Genomic DNA, 22537 nt, shown 5'->3' on the forward strand with positions numbered 1-22537 from the left:
TAGAAAACAAGAATAGTAACATAACAACCTTTTATGCTAACCCACATAAATGATGGATTAACGGATTTGTAAGTTCGTGAAAAGATTGCTAACTCATAAAAATGATTACTTTATATCCATTACTATTTCAAATATACATTTCAAATAACAATTTTACTAATTTACTTGAATAATCCAAAATTAACATTATTCTCATCAACCACTAACTTAAATGTCAATATTTTTATACTAATTCTTACTCCATCCAAACATACAGTCACATATAATTAGTATTTTTTTTTTATTAAAAAGGCAAGATGCTCAGTTTCATTAAGCTAACGAAACCACATGTAATTAATATAATTAATGACGAGCTAATTAGTGGAATAAATCACAAAATCTTCTAAAGTTTCCCTTCCTTTTTTAAAAATAGAGAAAAACAAAATCTTAAAAAAACATGAAATTTATTAAAATTTCTAACATTTCTAATGTTCTCCTCCTATTAAATTGTTAGTGTAATAATCTAGAAGTTAATCATAGGATTATAGTATTTTAAATATTTTGTTCATGAATTTGATGATTAATAAAGATATCATTTTGTTCCTTGAGATTTATTTGAATTTATGAATAATTTCGAGTTCATGACTTGAAATTGTTTAGAACTTCATAATATAGATAATAAATACTCTTAAAAGTCTCTAACCATGATAATTAGCAAGAACACTAATTTGCCGTAAAAAGGTTAGTATGTGGATTAAATGATGGTTAAGTTTTATAGACCATAGACAAATGAGTTGTCATTTTAATCACATAGATACATGTTAAAAAACATGGTATTTGACAGACCCTAAAATGAAACGTTAAATGAATTGTGTTCGTGTCATTAATGTTTCATTCAGTGTTAAGTTCTAAAGTATGAAGTGTTCGTCTTTCCTACATGAGAAATGTGTATTCGTGAGTGTTATCTAACGCTATATGTAAAAAGTTGCTATAATGGTGACATTTCAGTATACATGACTTGTGCGGAGGGGAGATGTTCACCAAGACTACTATTATCCCTCGTATTACTATACAAGTGATAGTATCACTAGGCCTCTTGATGAAGTAAGGTTATCAGCGCGTGATATGATTACAGAGTTAATCATATCTGATAATCTGCTTAAGATTGAGAAAAGATTAAGTTTGCAAGGATGACACACACCTACATTGAAACTGATCTGATACTATGAGACAAAAGAATTAACACGAGTAAATTGTTTACTAGATCGTGATATTGTACTGTACAAGATCATCTGTGTAAATTGGATGGTCATAATGCATTCTGCCAGATGCCACTTATGATTTGTAGAAGTTAAAAGGGTTTTAATTCTATTTACCAACATAACACAGATCCTATCGGGTCACACCAATAGGAAGCAAATCAAAGAAGTTTATGATTATGGTCATAATGTGTCCGTGTTTGTGTCTGTGTCTCCAATGTACAACTCATATCCATTGGATTCGTTTTTGTCGGCACGGACAGGCGTGGACCCATGCGGAGTCAGGGGGGCAGCCGCTCCCCCTGGATTTTGAGTTTTAGTGGTGATTTATCAATTCCGATCGATTTTTCCCCCTTTGAAAAGTTTTTTGTCCTCCTCTGGATGTTTAATTTGTAATTCGGTTTAAATTTAGAATTAAAATCAAAATAAATTTCTTGAATTATGATTGGTAATTCGAATTATAAATTAGAGCATCAGAAATTAAAGTCAGAGTATTGGAAAATATAAGTCAAAGTATTATTTTTTTTATCAAGTACCCAATTAGTTAATAGATTTAAATTCGATTAACTATTTAAATCAAATTCGATAATTTTTTACCCTCTGACGAGAATTCAGGATCCGCCCTGGACACAGATATGTCTCGATTAAACATAGGGGTGCAAACGGATCGGATACGGATCGGATAGTGCTCAACCCAAATCCGTATCCGTATTTTTTTGTCGGATACAAATACGGATCGGATAGTAACCGGATACGGATACGGATCGGATATTAAATGGATACAGATATGGATCGGATATTTTCGGATACGAATACAGATACGGATATAATTCGGATTTCTAATTCAAAATATATATCTAATTAACTTGTTACACCATTACAAAATATATATATCTGATTAACTAAAATTCACCAACATAACTATAACTTTAATTAAAAATACCAACACAAAAGATATTCTAATACAAAAGATAAATAGACACAAAATTTTTTCTCAAATCTTAACATATCCGGATGGAATATGCTAGCATGCTATGCATAGCATAGAACCTCTCCATACAACGGCTCGGATTTCGAGTTTTCAAAATTCTAATGATCGATCCGAACCGTTCATCTTGTTCTCCATATTAATATGTGTTTGGAGACCAAATTTTATATTTTTTGGAATTTTTTTACTATTTTAGATTTATTGAAAATCGCTGTTTTTTTATGGTCCAGATTTGCTGAAAACAGCGATTTTCAATAAATCTAAAAAAATAGTAAAATAATTTCAAAAAATGTAAAATTTGGTCTCCAAACACATATTAATATGGAGAACAAGATGAACGGTTCGGATCGACCATTAGGATTTTGAAAACTCAAAATCTGAGCCGTTGCATGGAGGGGTTCTATGCTATGCATAGCATGCTAGCATATTCCTATCTGGATATCCGAAAAATTAAAATATCCAGATCCGGATAATTATCCGTATCCGTATCCGAAACTCAACCCGTATCTGTATCCGAATCCGCATAAAAAAAATCCGTATCCGTATCCGAATCCGTAACTATCCGTATCCGAATATCCGAATCCGCAAACATTCGGATACGGATCCGGATTCGGACGGGTAATATCCGACCCGTTTGCACCCCTAATTAAACATGTATGGCCGACTCAGATCTCGGATCCAAATATACTGTTAGACATTCCTTTTTGTCTCGCTGAGTAAGTCGTGATGGAACGTATAGTTTGTTTCATCGACTAGTCGCAGATACTGGCACCACCACCTATCTTATATTTCATTGTGTTGCGCCCATAAGATAGCTGCTGGTGCCGCATTTCAAGTGTCATAAGAAGTCACATGATCATATCTTTGATATATAGGGTTAAGCGATTGTGCATTAGTAATTAAATAGTTCTATTAATTATAATTAGTAGTTATTAATATAATCGCATCTTGTCTGACAAGTTATTGCTTCTTATACCACAAGTATTGTTCTTAAAGTTGATGTGATATAGGTGCAATTATGCTGATACGTACTAACATAACGAGAATTAATCAGAGTGTCAGAGAAAGAGGAATGCTACAATTTTTTTTTTTTTTTTGGTAGATAGTTGCCTAATATATATCTTGTGAAATATCACTTTTATTTATGTGAACATGTTATATCTATTAACAAGTTATCATAATTATTTTTTCTTAGATCTTATTTGCGTAGGCATTGAGATTTATCATGATCGAAACAAAAATCTCAAAACATGCTGGAAAGATTACAAGCTAATGTAAGCACGGACGGAACTCAACTTTGTGTATAGGGGAGGCTAACTGATCAAATATAATATATTTAAAATATATTCCAATAAAAACAAAAATCTATATAACACAAACTAATATGATTTTTCACAATTTAATATGAAAATAAAATATTAAAATTAACATTTATCTAAAAGTTATAATAAATAAAAATTAAGTAGTGACAACAAATTAAGTAATGCAGCCTAGGTATTTAAATTGAATTTCAAAAAATTGAAAAAAATAATCCAATAATTATAATTCAATTTTCTTTCTTTTTCTTAATAGTAGGAAAAAATGGGGTAAAAAAATTAAGTAATTAAAGAATAAATAAATATGGTATACATAACAAATAGTAATATTGCAGTTTGCATCTTGTCTTGAATTAGTTGCACGAAAGTTTTAAACTTGACTATTTTGAGTCTGAGGAGAGAATTAATTAATTAAAATTTTGGTGTAGAAATAGAGAGATGCGCCAGATGCCCACGCAAAATGGAGGAAAAACTATCGCCGCTATAAAATAGAGGAAAAAACTGTCGATGCCGGCGCTAATTTCACCTTGTTGATTTTGATTTTTTTCTCTCTCTATTCTAACTGTGTTTCTAAAATTTCAACAACTTTCTTTTTTAGTAACTTCATGTTTTATTAAGTAATCTTATCTTTGAAAATAAGTTAGAAGCACTTCTATTTTTTTATATTATCTTTCACTTTCATTTTTCAACATCTTTTCAAAATGATCAAAAATATTTTTATTTTCTTTCACGTGTCAAGACTGGACTCTAGATACTTGGAAAAAGTAACATATGTTCTTTATATATATTTTTTTATTTTACATAGGGATGACTAATATATATAAAATACAAATTTTAGTTGAATTTATATGTACTTAATAAAAAAAAGGGAAATATTGGGGATGGCTTAGCCATCCCTAGAGTGACTTATATGTTCCGCTACTGAATGTAAGACAATATATATAATTCTTTCCTTGCTAGAAACCTAGGTTATTGGCTGCTGGTATGAAATCTGCTGCGATCCGAACTTGATTAACAGTACCCTGAAATTCCTGCCTTTACAAATCTAACCATTCAACTTTTTTCTGTGCTCGCGTCTCCAAACAGCTAGTTTTTCTATGCATGCATCTCAAAATAAATCAACAATTGAATTTGAAAAGGCAGGAATTTCAGGATACTGTTCATCTAATTCGGATCGCAGCATATTTGTTTCCGTTGGCTGCTAGTAGATTGATCACACGAAAAAACGCACATAAATATTGGTCGTTACTTTAGAATTAACATTTGATTAAGTCAATTTTATGATCGATTAAGACTTAAACTTTGAGACATGTACGTTGTCTTAGTTGTTGGATCCAAAGGGGAATTAGAAAGAAGAAAAAATTGGAAGTAATTAAATAGGTCTAGGAATTAAATTAAATTTTTTTATTTGTGATTTTCAAGTGTTAGTTCGTGAGAATATATCAAACTAGTTCTACTTTTTTCATTGTTCAGGAAAAAATACCGAATATAGATTATCTAAAATTACAGTACCGATGCTTAAATTCAAGTATTGGTTTACCTAACTAGGCTATCTAATTCCATTTATATATTTGTGGAATTGCTTGAATTTTTTTTTTTTTTTGGAGTAAAAATTGAAACTCAACCTATCTAACTATATATATTTACAAGAAATTTCCGTCTGAATTTTGAATTTGCTTGAATCTTAAATTAGTTCATGCTATAATAATATATATCTTATGTAATTTAAGTAAGCAACTCAAAACACTCAAGCATAAGAATAAACATGAATACATGATTCATAACTGATTTGAGCCGAGAATAATTCTACATGATTTTTTTTTAATTTGAGTAAAGTTTTTCATAATTTCATGGATAAGTTTCTTATAACTGTTACAAGAATAAATGACGGTCATTTATTACTCCGGTCTCTGGGAGGTTTGATAAACATATATGGATGGCAAACAGCGGCACATTGCAAGGGTTCGAAGGATGCTATTTCATAAAATATTTTCCATATATAGATTAAATTATTATTAAGCAAAAAAAAGAGGCATTTGAACCCTCCTTTTGTTTTAGTTGGTGGTGTTTGATTGAGTACTAAGGTTAATGAGGTCTAAATTGATTATTTCAATTTAGGCAGACTTAAATTATTTATGTTCGGTTGATGTTTAAAGTTATACCTTGACTTAAATTATTCCTTATTTAATAAGACTTTGATGGCTTAAGGTTGTAATACCAATAATAAAACTATTCTTCGTACTTTTTTTTTTCATTTTGATTGAAAAAAATTATACAAGAAGATAAGCTATGTACAGATGAATTCTATATCTTAGAGATACATATTGCATCTAGTGAATATTGCTTAATTAAACTTATATGTATACCAATTTATTTTATCAAAAATATGTTGGATTGCTAAAGTGTAGAAAACATTCCAACTGTATGCATTGCTAACATTGTGATCTAGAAGTCAATTATAGAATGATTGTATTATAATTTTTGTTTATGTAATTGGATGATTTACAATTTTACATCATTTTGTTTCATGTGCATTTTATCATTTATATAACACTCTGGTTGAGAACTTGAATTTGGTGAACTCACTCTATAAATGAATTAATAAATATTATGAAATGTCTCTAATTTTGGTAATAAACAAGAAACATTAATTACTGATATAAAATTAGCATTTGAATTAAATGATGATTATGTTCTACATATCATATGATAAGGAGTTCAATTTAATTAAATGGATACCTGATGTAGATCAGAGGATTGAACATGACTCCAAATAAAATATTTAATAAGGATTGTGTTTGTTTGTGTCTGAAATTCTAAGGTATGAGATGATTGTTTTTCCTACATGAAAAATGCATGCTTGTGGTATTATTTAACGTTAATCGTAAATGACAACCATGCATATATTATCTCAGTATGTATCTCTTGTGCATAAGGAAAATAATTATCAAGAATACCAATGTTCCTCGTGTTAATGAGTGATGATATTACTAGTCCCTTTGATGAATTAAACGGTACATGTACACGTGTGATTAAGGAGTTAATCATAATTATTGAATTTTTTTTTTATAATCAAGAAATAAATAAATTTTCAAGGATGACACGTTCCTACCTTGAATCTGTTCATAATATCATGATACATGAAATTAACACGAGACAAATGTTACTTAGGGGTTATGATATAATGGTACTTATCATCTGAGTCCAAAACATTTATCTTTTTGAAAGGAGCAATTTCGCTGCCCTTAAAACCATGAAACCCAACATGCATGACATAGATTGTATAATATAAACAACGTTGCATATAATTCGTCTAAGTACGAAGCAATACTGCTATATATGTTAAAATATTTAACATCGACATATTTTATATGCTAAGGTGCATATATTGATCAATGATACAATAATCGACATACTGTTTTGGTCGCAATTTGGATAGGGATAGGGCTAACCATGGGACAAACTTTTGCACATTACTAACGGTTTCTTTGCGAGTTGATGCATTACTAGCTTTTTATTTATTTAATAAGTCATTTTATTTTGAAATGCTATCTTAGCATCTTATTCATGTAAATATTTTTTTTCTTATCAATATATTTGTTAGTGATGATTCACTGCTGATCATAAAAAATAAATTATATTTAATATCATGCATAGATTGTATAATCTAAACAACATTGCATATGATTCGTATAAGTACGAAGCAAAACTGTTATGTTGAAATATTTATCTCTATTCTATTATTAAACATGTTGGGTGTCCGATCCGCCAACAGCTACGATTGAGAGATGAAACTTCGAATTTGATCTCAGCTCTCCAATTACATATTTTGTCTTCTTTTGATTAAATGCATCTGTTTTATGTATAGAAGTCTAAATTTAGTTAAAAACATACCTACCACATATGCTGCCACACGATACGTTACAATTAAAATTGAATAAATTCTGAAATTTAGCGATATATTTATCCGTTTCCTTATTTTTTTTGTTTCCATATTTCTCCTCTTCAATTGAGAAGACTCCACCTTTCATTTTCTTATTTATTGTTTCCTTCTTCGTTTCTATACGGATCACAATGAAAATCATTTTTTTTTATTTCCTTATTTCTCTTTATTTGTTTCTATCAGTGTTCTAAATAGCGCGCTATAGTGCCGCTATAGCGGCACTATAGCATTTTTGGACCCTAAACGCTACGCTATGGTATCAAAACGCGCTATTTGAGCTACGGGCGCTATAGCGGTCCGCTATAGCGCATAGCGTGTAGCGCAAATAGCGCGCGCTATGCAACATGAGCTGTTTTTTTTTTCTTTTCAATTTATATGGGCTTTAAATAAAGGCTCAAATTGAATATATTAAGATATTTCTTGAAGTAACAAAATGATACTTACTATATGGTAGTTTGAATATTTTGAACAGATTAAGATAATTAATTATGCCATGATGACTGGGTTATTTTGAAATTTAAATAGAAAAAAAATAGATTATGTCATAATGCTAAAGATATTTTGAATAGAAAAAGATCGATAGTTTATGATATTAGTATTACTATGGATATTTTGAGTCGCAATTTGGACTTTGTATTGGTTCAATATAAATATTATAATTTTTTAATCAATTTGATGTTATTTATTGTTATATGAGACTTAGATAATGTTGATATTTAGTAAAAATATATGATATAATTTTTATAAAAATAAAAAAAACGCTATGTGGCATAGCTTTTGCTATAGCGACTCTATTCACTATAGCTTTTTTTTCCGGCTTCCCGCTATGACGCGATAAACGCTATTTAGAACCTTGGTTTCTATACATATTGGTGTGGCAATTTAGAATATATTTTCGATATAAGATATATCAATGTGTGTGTGTGTGTGTGTTCTAAATTGGAAATAAATAATAATATAAATTGAAATGTGTGTGTAAATATATATTTTTCTTATAATATGTGTGTGTGTATGTATATCCTATACATACACACAATAACACTTTTTATTCATGTTTTTTGATATCATATTATATTTTGATATTGAATTGTTGTATGATATTTGATATTAGATTCGAATCGAGCTATTATTTGATATCATTGGTACTTAAAAATAAAAAATCATCACATCATCAAATTATTATCAGAGATCACAATTAAAGTTAATTAAAAATACATATCATATAAATTTTCTATTAACATGTGTTTTAATTTTTAGATAATTATTATTTTCATTGATATATTTGTTTCTTATAATATGTACCCGTTGCAACGCACGGGTATGATACTAGTCTAATATAATATATTTAATATCGACATATTTTATATACTAAGGTGCATATATTAATCAATAATACAACAATTTACATATTGTTTTGATCGCAATTTGGGTAGGAATAGAGCTAATTATGGGGCAAACTTTTGCACGTTACTTGCGGCAATCTTCGCGAGTTGATGTGTTACTAGCATTTTATTTATTTAATTAGTCAGCTAGTAGTTTTATTTTGAGATGCTACCTTAGAATTTTATTCATATAAATGATTTTTTTTATCAATATATTTGTCAGTAGTAATTTATTGCTGATTATAAAAAAAAATATTTAATATCATACATGCATGAGCCCTAGTTTCTATCTAATTGTATAAGTAGATAATTTCTCGATAATTTAAAGTAAAGAAACTAGAAAGAGAAAATAGTTCACAATCAAAATAAAATAATCAAGAAGAAGAAGAAGAACAATAGACGACAGAGAATTCGTAAACCGTCTGATAATAATTCGTACTAATTCGAAATAAAATATAAAAAATTCTTTAATATTTTATGTCAAAATAGATCAAACACTCCGGATCTAAATTCAAATTTTCTGTTACCTAAGCTGATGTGAATTCGATGATAGAAAGATCTTAGTGCAAAAAAAACACAAACACGTCGAATACAAAATAAGTCTCTGGCCACCCAAATCTAAAGTGTTCACCCAAAAACAGTACGCGGGGCCACACATCAGAGATACAGCCCCCATATTTTGAGTAACTATTTTGTGCTACTCCATTGCCCATTTCTCGTCATCATCAACGAGTTAAAAAGAGTCAAACACCTGCGCCTTCCTCTCTCTTTCTCTCTCTCTCTGCAAAGGTACCCGTTTCTCTTCTCTCTTTCTCTCTCTAGTTCTCGCGCTGTCCCGCTCTATCTATTCCCTTTTTTCTATTGTTTATCCAGCTTCTAGGGTTCGGAGATTTTAGGGCTTGCGAAACCCTAACCCCGATTCGCGAGATTCTTAGCGTGATTCAAGGAATTAACCGTTGCTTTCTCTCGCTGATTTTGGAAAGGTTCCAGTCCTTGCCCCCGTTCTCCTTTCTCCGAGATTATGTTTCGATTTTTAGTGAAGTTCAAGGGTTTAGAGTTGAAAGCTCGGGGGTAGTGTTTTGGGATCTATTTTTGTAATTCCAGTCAAGTTAATTGCTCTAGCTTTATATCAGATCAGGATCTGTAGGATTGGTGCTTTTTGTGAGCATGCTTACAGTGTTAAGCATTTTCATCTTGAATTTTTTACTTGTGTTACTTTTTTATATTTTACAAATTTGTTATTTAATTTCTCTGCAGGCTGTTCTGCAGAAACTCTGAATGCTTCTGTAGCGGAGTTAGGTTGTCAGACACGAAGGTACTTTGGTAGAGAAAAGGATCAACAATTTAACCTGTGCTTGTTTGCTTCTAGAGACGAAAGAAGAAATAAATTTGCCTTACATGAGTGAGAATAAATGAGATGTTATTTTGGTATGGACTGGAGAATTGAGTGGTGAAGTTGGAGGCAGTAATGCCGTTAATTTTCAGGAGAGATGCACAGGTATTCTTCAGCCAGCAGTAATGCTGGAAACTCACTTGGTGGACCTACCATAAGGGATAATTCGAGGGTAGACTCGTCATTTCAACCCCCAAACTATCCTGTTAATTCCAGGTGATTACATCTTCTTGCAGTCTAGTAATATTTAATTTTTATCCATGGGAGGCCTTTTCATGGAAAATTTAAACTTACTGACTGGTTTGAACCTGTTGTAGACTTTTGACAAGCGAATTAGTATAGTGAGCTATATTGATTTGGATTTTAAAGTCAAAACAGCTGCCTTTTCAAGATTTTAGCCAAGTAGGATCCCTTTTATTACTATATATCTGTTCTTAAGCCCATATTATCCTGCTGTTCTTAACTCCTATTTTCAGGCGACAATCACAGATACCAGCATACAAGTTGAAGTGTGACAGAGAGCCCCTTAATTCTAGGTAAATCTAGTCCCCAAATTTATGCAAAGGATCTCACTCATGCACTTGTTTACCAAACTTAATTGCTGTTGTACTTTTATTAATAATTGTTAGACTTGGGCCTCCTGATTTCTACCCGCAAACCCTGAATTGTCCTGAAGAAACCCTAACTAGAGAATATCTACAATCTGGATATAAGGAGACCGTTGAAGGAATTGAGGTACTGCTTTTTTAATTGTACAGTACTTTCTATAAATTTTATCATGTATGTTTTTTTTTTTCTTAATCGAAGTTGAGTGACCAACTTGTAATGTTGGTGTTACCAAAAGCCTTTTGTATTAGGAAATAAGAAGTGTTTTTTTTTTCTTTTGAATTATGGGAGCTACGTAGTAGAATATTTATAGAATAATTGTCTGTGCTATTGGCAGTTTGGAATCCTATTGAATTTAGCACATTCGTAAAAATCCAATTCAAGAATTTAACAAGCAACTCAAATTTAAGTCATGCAAAATGAACATTTTAGTATTGGTAAATTGATCTCTAAGCACTGGTGAGATGATGACCAGTGAAGTACGTCATTAAGGTGCTAAGATCGTTGACCATACATATGCCTTTTTTATACTTTTGAGACATGTGCTCCAGTTATGAGTGCAAAAAAAATGGACTTGCTATTAATAACTACTGTTTTCCTGGTTTCCGTAGGAAGCACGAGAGATTGTATTGAGTCAGGTTGTTACTTTTCTAAAGCCAGAGCTCATTGGAAAGTGTAGGGAGGTAATTTCTTTTATCATTGCTATTTTCTGGGAATAAGTCAAATTGACTAGGTTCTTTACTACTACATTACTTGTTATTGCTCACGGTTGTCATCTTTCCTTATTCTATATTTCTTGGTCTGCATTCACCAATATTGTAATAATATTTCCTGGTAAGATTTGGTGAGAGAATGAGTGCCCATATAGATTTTCCTTTTCATCCGTTATTTCATTGTCCTTTTGTTTGCTTTTTATGTGTTTTATTACATAATGGCAAATTAGGTATATATTGTTAGGTAAAATTTAGGCCAAATGTGTCTTCAGCTGAGTCTGGCTGCACAGTTAATCAGCAATTGGTTTTGAAGTTTGAATAATTGAGGCTTGCTTGTGGAATTGGAGGCTTTATTTTGTTGTAATTGGAGAAATATTAATATTTGTGTAGAGACAGCTTGTATTGTATGGGCTTAACTTTGGCTTAGCAGCATATGCTGCAATTATTCCATGTAGATACTGTTGTACATAGGTCCTAAGTTGAAATACATTATTGGCAGTAGCTATTTACATAGTTTCTGCTTATGACCCTGTAATCCTTTTGTTTTCTTTTTTCCATGTTCTTTTTTTTGCTTCACTTCTGTTTCATACTTGATCTATAGCTAACCTTTTCTTCTTTTTCCTTTAACGTGTCCAAAGGCAATAAGGAAGCGTTTCAGGGCCATAAATGAGTCACGTGCTCAGAAGAGAAAAGTAAATATCTCTTGTTCTTCCCGCAATTTCCTCTTTCGGGATGATTCATGTTTAACCTGGATTTCTATAACTGCAGGCTGGGCAAGTTTATGGGGTACCCCTCTCTGGCCACTTATTAGTAAGACCTGGTGCGTTCCCCGAACAAAAGCCTTCTGGAGAAGATATTCGTAGGAGATGGATTGAGGTTTGTGACATAAATTTGATAGTCTTTGTAATTTCTTTCTTTTTGTGTCTTGCATTTTGATCTGCACTATCTGTTTATAGTGATGCAAGTGACTCTATCCACAAGATTTGTAGCTATGATATTGCTTTGTGCTCTATTGAAATTAACAGGCCCTATCTCAACCGCACAAACGACTGCGCTCATTGTCAGAGCATGTGCCTCATGGTTTTCGAAGGAAATCCCTATTTGACATCATCACTCGACATAATATCCCATTAGTTCGAGCAACCTGGTTTGTTAAAGTCACATACCTCAATCAGGTATTTACTTCTTTCGTGGGTCATTGCCCTCATAACTATGAAATCTTTTTCTTCCTATTTTGGCAGTAAACAAATCAATAAAATTTCAGGTTCAGGTTCGTAATGTACCAAATGGAGCACCTGAAAAGTCTCAATTCCTCAGAACAGAACAGTGGACAAAAGACGTGGCAGATTACTTTGAACAGCTCTTGGAAGAGTTCAGCTCAAAAGATGGTGCAACTCTGTCTAGTAGAGATCAGCCATCCCCTGGCCTGAACTCCGGGCATTCTTCATCAAAGCTGAAAACAGAATCGTCCCCATCCATTTCAGACACTGAGGAGCCATCCTTTAACTTCAAATGGTGGTATATGGTTCGATTGGTGCAGTGGCATCTTGCTGAAGGGTTGCTTCTACCATCTATTCTTATTGATCGCATCCTTAACCAGCTGCAGGTATATATGATGATCGTTTTTTTTTTCCTTATAATATTTTTTGTTTCATTTTTTCTTATGCTCTTCGAGTATTAATATCTTTCCTTTACAATGATACCTACAGGACAAGGATTCATTTGAGATCTTAGAACTCCTGTTGCCTCTTTTTCTAGGTTTGCTAGATTACATTTCCTTATCACAGACATATACACGCACCTTTGTGGAAATAGCTGTGCGTTACCTCAGCAATGTTTTATCAAGTGGCTCAAGTTCCGTTGATGGTTTGAGAAGGGCATCGATGACTGCTACTCTTGCTGAAATGCTACGCTATTTGATCCTTTCTGTGCCAGACACTTTTGTATCTTTGGACTGCTTCCCTCTACCGGCACCTGTTGCCCCTGAGGTGCACCACCGAGGAGCCTCTTTGAAAAACGTGCTTGATGTTTCTGAAGCTGTTCAGTTTGAGACACAGGATGCATATTTTCGGTATTTGTCATGCGGCCATGCAGTTTCCTCTATAGAAAAACGTGCATCTGATCTAGCCAAGATTGTGAACCCCAACCTTCAAGGCCGAGGTGCAGCCAAGGTTGTACAAGCTCTTGACAAGGCTATTGTGTCGGGCAACTTAACTCTGGCTTATTCCTCTCTCTTTGAAGATCTATCAGATTCTCTAATGGAGGAGAGGTGGATTTCTGAGGTGAGCCCTTGTTTACAATCCTCTCTAATTTGGATTGGGACTGTCGAGTTATCTTTGATATGCTCGGTATTTTTTCTTTGTGAATGGGCAACATGTGATTATCGGGATTGCCGCACTGCTATGCCATCGAATCTCACGGGGAGGAAAGATCTCTCTCAGATTTACATGGCGGTGTTGCTTTTGAAGAACAAGATGGATGAGTTGTGCAAGGTTTCTAACCCCAAGAGTAGCGGTCGGCATGGAGCCAGTAAGACACCATCCCCTCAGGATCATACTCCTAATCAAGTTAAGAATTCAGGTGAGAGAAAGAACAAAACTAACATGCTCGAAAGTCCCGGTCCATTACATGACATCATTGTGTGTTGGTTGGATCAACATGAGGTCAGCAGCCCGGCAGGTTACAAAAGGGTCGATGCACTTGTCACGGAACTCATCTGTACTGGCATTTTCTATCCTCAGGCGTATGTGAGGCAGCTTATAGTTAGTGGCCTTATGGACAGGGAAGGTACACCTCTAGACGCTGAACGAAAAAGGAGACACCATAGAATCCTGAAGCAACTGCCTGCATTGTGCCTGTTGGATGTGCTGGAAGAGTCCAGGGTGGTTGAAAAAACAACTTTGAATGACACTGTTGCTGTATACTCAAGTGAACGTCACCTCGTGGTGCGTGAGCTTTCAAGGGGACAGGGTGGTGTGGTTAAGAGAAGCAATACGCCATCTGGCTTTCCTCTTCAAAAGCAAAACGACCACCGTCCCAGCAGTAGAGATGGTAAGAGTGAGGGGAGCAAGGTGAAGGCAGTAATTACTGAACTGAAAGGTTTGATATCAACTTTGCTGCATTTCCCAAATATCAGCTTGTCATCCATGGAACCAAAGAGTGAAGGTTTGAAGGGAAGTATCAAGAGGCCGTTAAGTGCATCTGATTTGAAAGCTGATTCAGGTGAGACGAAACAAGGGTGTGAGGAGTGCCGTAGAGCTAAGAAGCAGAAGATAGACAATCGGAGCCCTTCTTTCCAAAGCATCCCTTCAAGTAAATTGGAGGATGAGGATATATGGTGGGTAAGGAAAGGAGCAGTGAAGGCCCATGAACCATCATTCAAGGTCGAACTGCCCCAGCAGAAGGTACCTAAACAGGGCTCAAGAGGGCGGCGTAAAACTCAGAGCCTAGCACAGTTGGCAGCTGCTCGGATTGAAAGCAGCCAGGGGGCTTCTACTAGCCATGTGTGTGATAACAAGGTGAGCTGCCCCCACCACAAATCCACAACAGATAGTGACAGTTCCAAGGAGTTTGATCGGACGAGAGCAGTTAACCTTACTGAGATTGGGAAGGTTTTGAAGAGGCTTAGGATGATTGAGAAGAAATCTGTTTCGATATGGCTTTTGAGATCACTAAGACAGCTTATTGAAGGGAATGAAACAGTGATGGACAAGCCTGGGAGCAGCACTTCTGGTTTCCCCTCGCAGAATGACGAAAGGTGCAGCGTTAGATGGAGAATGAGTGAGGATGAGTTGTTGTCGGTTATGTATGTTCTGGACCAATGTTGTGATTTGGTCCCATTGGTGAAGTTCCTAGTCTGGTTGCTTCCCAAAATCCGTGCAAGGGTGAGTGCTAACATCCAGGTTGGTAGGCATGCAATTCAATCAAAGAACAGAGAGAGCCAAATCTGCCAAGTCGAGGAAGCATTTATTTATTCCGCACTGCAACGGTAATGATTTTTTACCTTTTTGTATTGATAGAGGTCTCTTCTTATTGATTGAAAGTAGCATGATGGCTACCTGGTTCATTAAAACATGAAACAAGTTTAAACCAACAAGATCAAATCATCAAATTGTCTTTACTTGATAAAGAAGGAAACCCCACCTCAGGTGTTCATCTCAACCACACAGACCCACATCCCAAACGAGACACTTGACCCATACATGGCTCACCCTACCTGTCAACTGTACAATGACACTAGCATTGGTAGTGTCAAGGTTTCAGAAAATGTTTTATATCATTGATAAAAAAACCAATATAAACTCACCCTCTATCCTATGTACCAGTAAACTGGTACTTAGTTGCAAATAGCAGAAACTAACAAGAAATAAGCAACTAGTACATCCACAAAGCCAACATCATGTGTCTTGTTTTCAAGCACATAATAACTTCAGAATAACTATATTTTGGGTAGCTTGTAGCATATAACCAGCTAGTACTGCTACCAGTGGCTAGTCCCCTCTCTCCAGGCTAGTAGTTTCCTCATGGTGGAATACACATATCTTGTCAGAAGTTCAATATTGAACAAATTTGTATAACCAAATTTCTAGTATTTTTGGTAATGTGCTGAGAAAAGCATCTAATTTCTAGTTCTCCAAATGCATCACACTTAACCAGGAATTTTTTTTTGTCACATTTAGGTCATACCTAAGTATAATCAATAATGTCACTGAAATTAAAGCCAGTAATTTCTGCCACCCTTGAACCAACAGCCCACTCAAGTAGCATTTCTCTTGCTTTGTACTTTCTGTTCCTTGGTAACACCTTATTAGTATGTGTCCAGACTTATCTGTCTGGTTAGCTTTTTTGGGCTTTGCTTTGCAATTGCTTTTTCGCATTGATTTTTTGAAGTGCCATGACAGATTTGACAAACATTTTGAGATTGTTGAGAAAATTTAGAATTGGAACAAATATTGTGTATTTAGCTTTGTCTGTTAATAGGGATATGCTCATTTTGCACTGATACTTTAAATTAATTTTTTGTTTTTTCATCTCTTGCTGTTTGCAGTCTCTTTTGAGTTTTAGCTTTAATGCACTTTTATTATGAATATGTTTAGCATCATCTTATTTCCTTGTACTTGTAGAATATGAAATTCTCTTATGTTCTTCTTAAGACTAAGCTTATGTTTATAATCACTTGGAATTGGTCTAATGTCTTCAATTGTCCAGGTATGAAAATGTACTGCTTGCAACTGACCTCTTGCCCGAAGTACTGGCTGCTGTGATGCACCGGAATGCTGGAGGTGTCATGCCAAATGGAAGGCATCCTTGTTCAGCTGCTTTTGCATACACCCGTTACATTTTGAAGAAATACAGAGACGTGGCTAGTGTGGCAAGGTGGGAAAAGAATTTCAGGGCGACTTCCGATCAAAGACTTCTTTCTGAACTAGACACAGGTCGATCAATTGATGGCGACTCCATCACTTCGTCAGGAGTCTCGTCCGGAGAAGATATTGATGATCATATCCGGCAGAAGCTTGGTGGAAGGTCGTCACGGAATGTCCCAAACATGAAAGAGATTGTGAATCGCAGTGTGGAGGAGGCGTCCCGCTACTTCTATGGGAAAGAAAGAAAGGTTTTCACACCATCAAAACCCCAAGGGGCCTTATTGGAGAAGTGGGATGATAGCTTTCAGATAGCACATGATATCGTGCTTAGCCTGGGGGAGTGCATCCGCCAGAACTGTAGTACGCTTCCTGAGGGAGATCCTTCTGTAGTGGCGGCAGCTGTCTCAGCAATTGTTGGCAATGTGGGCCAGGCCATAGCAAAGCTCCCTGATTTCACCTCTGGAAATTACCAAAATCCCCCTTCTACAGCGACCTCCTTGAATTGTGTACGGCACATCTTAAACATTCATATTGCATCTCTTTTCCTGCTAAAGGAATCTCTTGGAGATCGCCTCAGCCGGGTGTTTGAGGTTGTTTTGGCCGTAGAAGCGTGTTCAGCTTTCTCAGCTGCTTCTGCTCCCACCAAAACCCACCGCAACCAGTGTCAGCCGTCCCCTGATTCTCACGACATATTTGGGAGCCATTCGAACGATCTTCATAGCAACCCCACAAAGGGCTTTGTCTCGCGGCCCACAAAGATTGCAGCTGCAGTCTCTGCACTCATTTTGGGGGCTGTTATTCATGGTGTGGTCAGCTTAGACCGCCTGATCACAGTTTTCAGGTTGAAGGAGGGTTTGGATACCATGCAGTTTGTCAGAAATACTAGGTCATCGAACACTAATGGTGTTTCACGTTCTTCAGGTGCTTTCAAGCTTGATTGTTCTATCGAGGTTTATGTTCACTGGTTCAGACTCTTGATTGGCAACTGTCGAACAGTGTGTGATGGTTTGGTTTGTGAAATACTCGGAGAATCATACATCTTAGCTCTATCAAGGATGCAAAGGATGCTGCCACTTGGTCTGATTCTCCCTCCTGCGTACTCTATTTTTGCAATGGTCATATGGAAACCTTATATCACCAACAATGGGGCAACCCGTGAAGATGGTCAGCTTTATCAGTACCTATCTACTGCTGTTGGAGATGCTATCACACACCAGCCATTCCGAGATGTATGTTTCAGGAATACACACAGCTTTTATGATATCCTGGCCTCGGATTCGGGTGATTCAGAGTTCGCTGCGTTGCTTGAGCTGCATGGTTCCGATAAACATTTAAGAGCTACAGCCTTCATCCCTCTGCGGGCAAGGCTGTTCCTGAATGCTCTGATTGAATGCAAGATGCCGGCCTCTGCAAGACCGCAGGAAGATGGATCTCGGGGTTTTGAGTCGAGTGCTAACATGGAAAATGAGGCGAAGCTCCATGAGCGGCTTCTTCATATACTGGATACTCTCCAGCCAGCCAAGTTTCACTGGCAGTGGGTTGAGCTGCGGCTCCTCTTGCATGAGCAGGCCCTTATTGAGAAAATAGAGACCCAAAGTATGTCATTTGTGGAGGCGCTCCGGTCTCTGACGCCCAATGCTGATTCAGAGAGTGAGAAAAAGTTTACCGAGATAATCATCTCGAGGTTGCTAGTCAGGCCAGATGCGGCCTCTCTTTACTCAGAGGTAGTGCACCTCCTCGGAAAGCTGCTCCAGGAGTCTTTAGTGATGGACACTAAATGGATCTTACAGGGTCCTGATGTTCTACAGGGCCGTAAATCCATCAGACAACAGCTTCTGTATGTTGCCCACAGGAAGGGGCTCTCTGCAAAAGCCCATTTTTGGAAACCATGGGGATGGTCTTGCTCTTCACCTGAAGCCTCGACAGGTACTAGTAACACCAACAACAGCATTACTACCGGTAGAGGCACCAAGAGGAAGATTGAAATTATGCCTATTGAAGAAGGAGAGGTCATTGACGAGTTTGTAGATGTTAAAAGATCTGGCAAGTCTTCCAACAATCGGGTCACAGATTCAGAGGGACCCGAATCCATCCATCACCGGGTGACGGAGAAAGCTTTGACAGAGCTTATGCTCCCTTGCATAGACAGGAGTTCTAGTGAGTTGCGTAATGCATTTGCTGCCGAGCTGATTAAGCAGATGGGTGCTATTGAGATGCAGATTGGCGCAATAACACACAACAACAATGGAACAAAACAGCAGGCTAATACGGGCTCGCCGGGGATAGAAGGGGCTCCCTCCGGCAAAAGCACTAGAAAAGGAATGCGGGGTGGTAGCCCGGTTATTGGCCGGAGGCCTCCTGTAGTTGCTAGTGACTCCTCCCCTCCTCCTGTGGCTTCTTTGAGATCAGCGCTATGGGTGCGCCTCCAATTTCTCATTAGATTGCTCCCTGTAATCTATGCAGATAGGTAATTACATTTAACATTTTCATGGTTGCTGTTCTCCATTCTAGTTCGTTTAGGTCAAAATTTAATCTTAGACATGTTGGGTACTATCTGACCACCTTGTTTTGTTCGGTTCCTAAAGTGAATCAAATTTAAATGTGTGGCGAGAAGTTTTATTTAGTCTATTTTGCCACAGTAAAACTCAAATGTGCATTATGTTTCAATTATCCGAACTTTGTACAATGGTGCACATAGGCAATAATAAAAGCAAAGTGTGACAAAATGGCCAAACAAAAGACCAAAACAGAAATCACTATAAGTACCTGGCATTAGAGAATGGTGCCGAGATAATTAATTTTGAGAATATTAGCAGGGATCCATCTGGCCGGAACATGAGGCAGACACTTGCAGGCATCATCCTACGTCTGCTCGGCGCACGAGTTGTGTACGAAGAGGCCGATCTACCTACCCCCATGAAAAGGGAGGCAGGGTCTTATCCTTCTGAAGCTCTTTTTTATTCTGCTGATAGCTTGTCAGACCGGCCTGGTGAGGGTCTCTTTGACAGGCTTGTATGTGTGCTTCATGCTTTGCTAGGGAGCTGCAAGCCGAGTTGGCTAAAGCCCAAGTTGCCCCCCTCCAAGGCAACCATCAAATCTCCACGAGATTTTCCTGCATTTGATCGTGAGGCAGCAGAAAATTTGCAGGTTAGTCTATAAGAAATATTAAAGATTTGTAGGGTGTTACTATTTGGGGCAGGTCCAGTGCCTGCTAGGATTCAGCACGGCCACAAGCCTTTGGTACCAAATGTCTCCTTTTTTGTTTCAATTTTGTTTCTTCATTCGGTTATTACAGAGTTGGATTGAAGTGAGGTTAGTTTGGTGCTTAGTTGAGTGTTGTTAAAAAACTCTCCACTTGGAATCTGCCAAGGGTAGGTAAGTATCAGCCAAGTATGTGGGCTGATTCAAGTTTTATTGTCCTTGGCTTTGTTCATTCCAAATTCAATTTAATATAATCCTAAGTTAAGATTCAAGCCTAATCCTAGCCCCATTTCTCACCTTGGTATTTTAATTCAAGAGAATTTGAATTTTGGTGAGGGAATCATGTGAGGACGGGGAACTCTGGGAGAAGAAATTCGATCTGGAAAGGAACAATAGCTTTGCAACATAGGTTTTTTGTTCTTAGAAGTGCAGTGTGTGTGTTAAATAAACTCTCATGACATGCTGCACGAGTAGCAACAATTAAATGGCATAGAGAAACCTGTTGGAAGCATGTCAAAATGTTTTAATTAGGGGAGATTTTGGAGGCAAGTTTTGTCATGCAAGTCTAATTCTCACGTGTGCAGATCCAAGCTGCAGGTTCACATCATGTAAAATTCTGGTAAACTTGGATATAAAAAATTCAAGCATCAACCAAATATCCTTCCAAACAATAAGCTGCACAATTATGTGTTTGTAATTATTTGATATATTGTGTTCAGGTTTTCACATTGTTCTGTTTTGAATAAAACAAATGCATGAGAGCAGTCAATTCCTTGTCTCAACATTATTTTCAACTATTATTAGCTCTTAAATTTTTTCATTAGTTTTTTTATGCATATGAACAATTTTATATGTCCGAGCTTTCGGTCCAAGTCAGCTGAGTTTTGATCCACCAAACTACATGCTGATCCTGATTCTTATTCCGAGTTTCAGAATCATATAGCTGAGTTGGTCTTTAATTTAAAGCATGGTACTGATATGTTTCAGTTACTGAAACAGTCATGTTTAGGTAAAATACTAGATCAGTTACCGGGACCTACTGGTCCAAATGAGCAAACTGTGGTAAACGTATTCTAAGACAGACAATATGCCTTTTTCTCTCCTTGATATCATTGTTGCGTTTTCATATTGCAGTCAGCATTGGACAAGATGGAATTGCCGCTGACAATCCGTAGGCGGATTCAGTCGGCCATGCCATATCTCCCTCCAACACGTCCCTTCTCATTGCCCTGCCTCCCTCCTCTCTCACTGCCTTCTCTTCCATTCCTTCTGCCTGGCAACCCCACCCCAGGTCACCAACAAAGAAGCATCAACCCCTCTACTCCAAGTTGGAACTCCCCCAATCTTCCATCAGGCCGAGGCAAGGCCCCACTGCCTTCCCAAGAACCATCGGAGATGGAGATCGATCCTTGGACCTTACTTGAAGATGGCACAGCTGGCTCTTCTACCTCCACATCAGGCAGTGGTGGTGGAGGCGGTAGTAGCATGGGTGTCCCTGGGGGTGACCACTCCAATTTAAAAGCCTCTAGCTGGCTCAAGGGTGCGGTTCGAGTGAGAAGAGCCGACCTCACTTACATTGGATCGCTAGACGACGATAGCTGACTCTCTTGTACATTTATGGCAACATAAGAAAAAAAACAAAAATACACATTCTTCAGCGACTCCGGCCCACCTTTGTTGTTTCAGGAGAAGATACCATACTGGAATTTATGGGAGAATGAGGGACGGGTTGTATTGAGAATTGCTATGACTACTGGAGTTGGGTCCCCTTTTGAAGTTCCCCAAGCTGGTTGTATATAACAAATTTTATGGTTCCACCATTGTCAGATCATGTTGTAGCATGTTTTTTATTCTCTCTTTTGATCCATTTTCTTTTGAAGGATGTATTATTTAGGGAAACAGAATGCGTAAAGCGTGATCAGCTTCAGTGTAGCAAAGCTTAGAATTGATTCGAAAAAACAATTGTAACCTTATAACATGTATTTTAGGGCCCTAGGTGATGATGCTTGTTATTAGCTAATCCCATGTGCCCAACTCTTTTTTCTTTTTCATTTTTTCCTTCTTTCACTCTCCTTTTTTTCTTACTCCTAGTGCCCATTGTGGGTGTGGCTGTATCAAAATGACTCAGGTTTTAGATTAATTTTTAATTAATTTGTTCTACTTGTGTAACTCTTATGTGATAGGTAGCGGTTATTGTCCGTGTGTTGGGTAGGGGAGGGGCGAATGGTTTGGTTAAAGATTTTAACAGAGCATTTTAGGCTTCATGCAGTGTACGGACTATATAATAAAAAAAGTGTTGCATATGGTTAGTGTGCTGCATGAAGCCAAAATTGCTTTGTTAAAATCTTTACCAAAGAGTTGCTACAAGCAGAATCTGTTTTTGTCGAAACC

The 22537-nt window shown here is 36.5% G+C and overlaps 1 protein-coding gene across 2 annotated transcripts; it reads left to right on the forward strand.

The window, feature by feature from the left end:
- The first annotated feature begins 9647 nt into the window (after positions 1–9647).
- CCT (RNA polymerase II transcription mediator) lies at positions 9648–22189 on the forward strand. Of its 2 annotated transcripts, none has more exons than XM_078299587.1 (13): positions 9648–9850; positions 10125–10476; positions 10737–10796; positions 10890–10995; positions 11478–11549; positions 12218–12271; positions 12348–12455; positions 12605–12754; positions 12844–13185; positions 13289–15567; positions 16788–19412; positions 19762–20092; positions 21281–22189. In XM_078299587.1, exons 2-13 carry the CDS (start codon positions 10358–10360, stop codon positions 21746–21748), a joined length of 6714 nt encoding a protein of 2237 aa, XP_078155713.1. In that variant the 5' UTR covers positions 9648–9850; positions 10125–10357; the 3' UTR covers positions 21749–22189. The 2 variants fall into 2 exon arrangements, with proteins under 2 accessions (XP_078155713.1, XP_078155714.1); XM_078299588.1 differs by having other exon boundaries at positions 12850–13185.
- Positions 22190–22537: the final 348 nt, after the last annotated feature.

The sequence above is a fragment of the Carex rostrata genome, chromosome 3 (genome assembly GCF_964058835.1).
Source record: "Carex rostrata chromosome 3, lpCarRost1.2, whole genome shotgun sequence".
Classification (NCBI taxonomy): Eukaryota; Viridiplantae; Streptophyta; class Magnoliopsida; order Poales; family Cyperaceae; genus Carex; species Carex rostrata.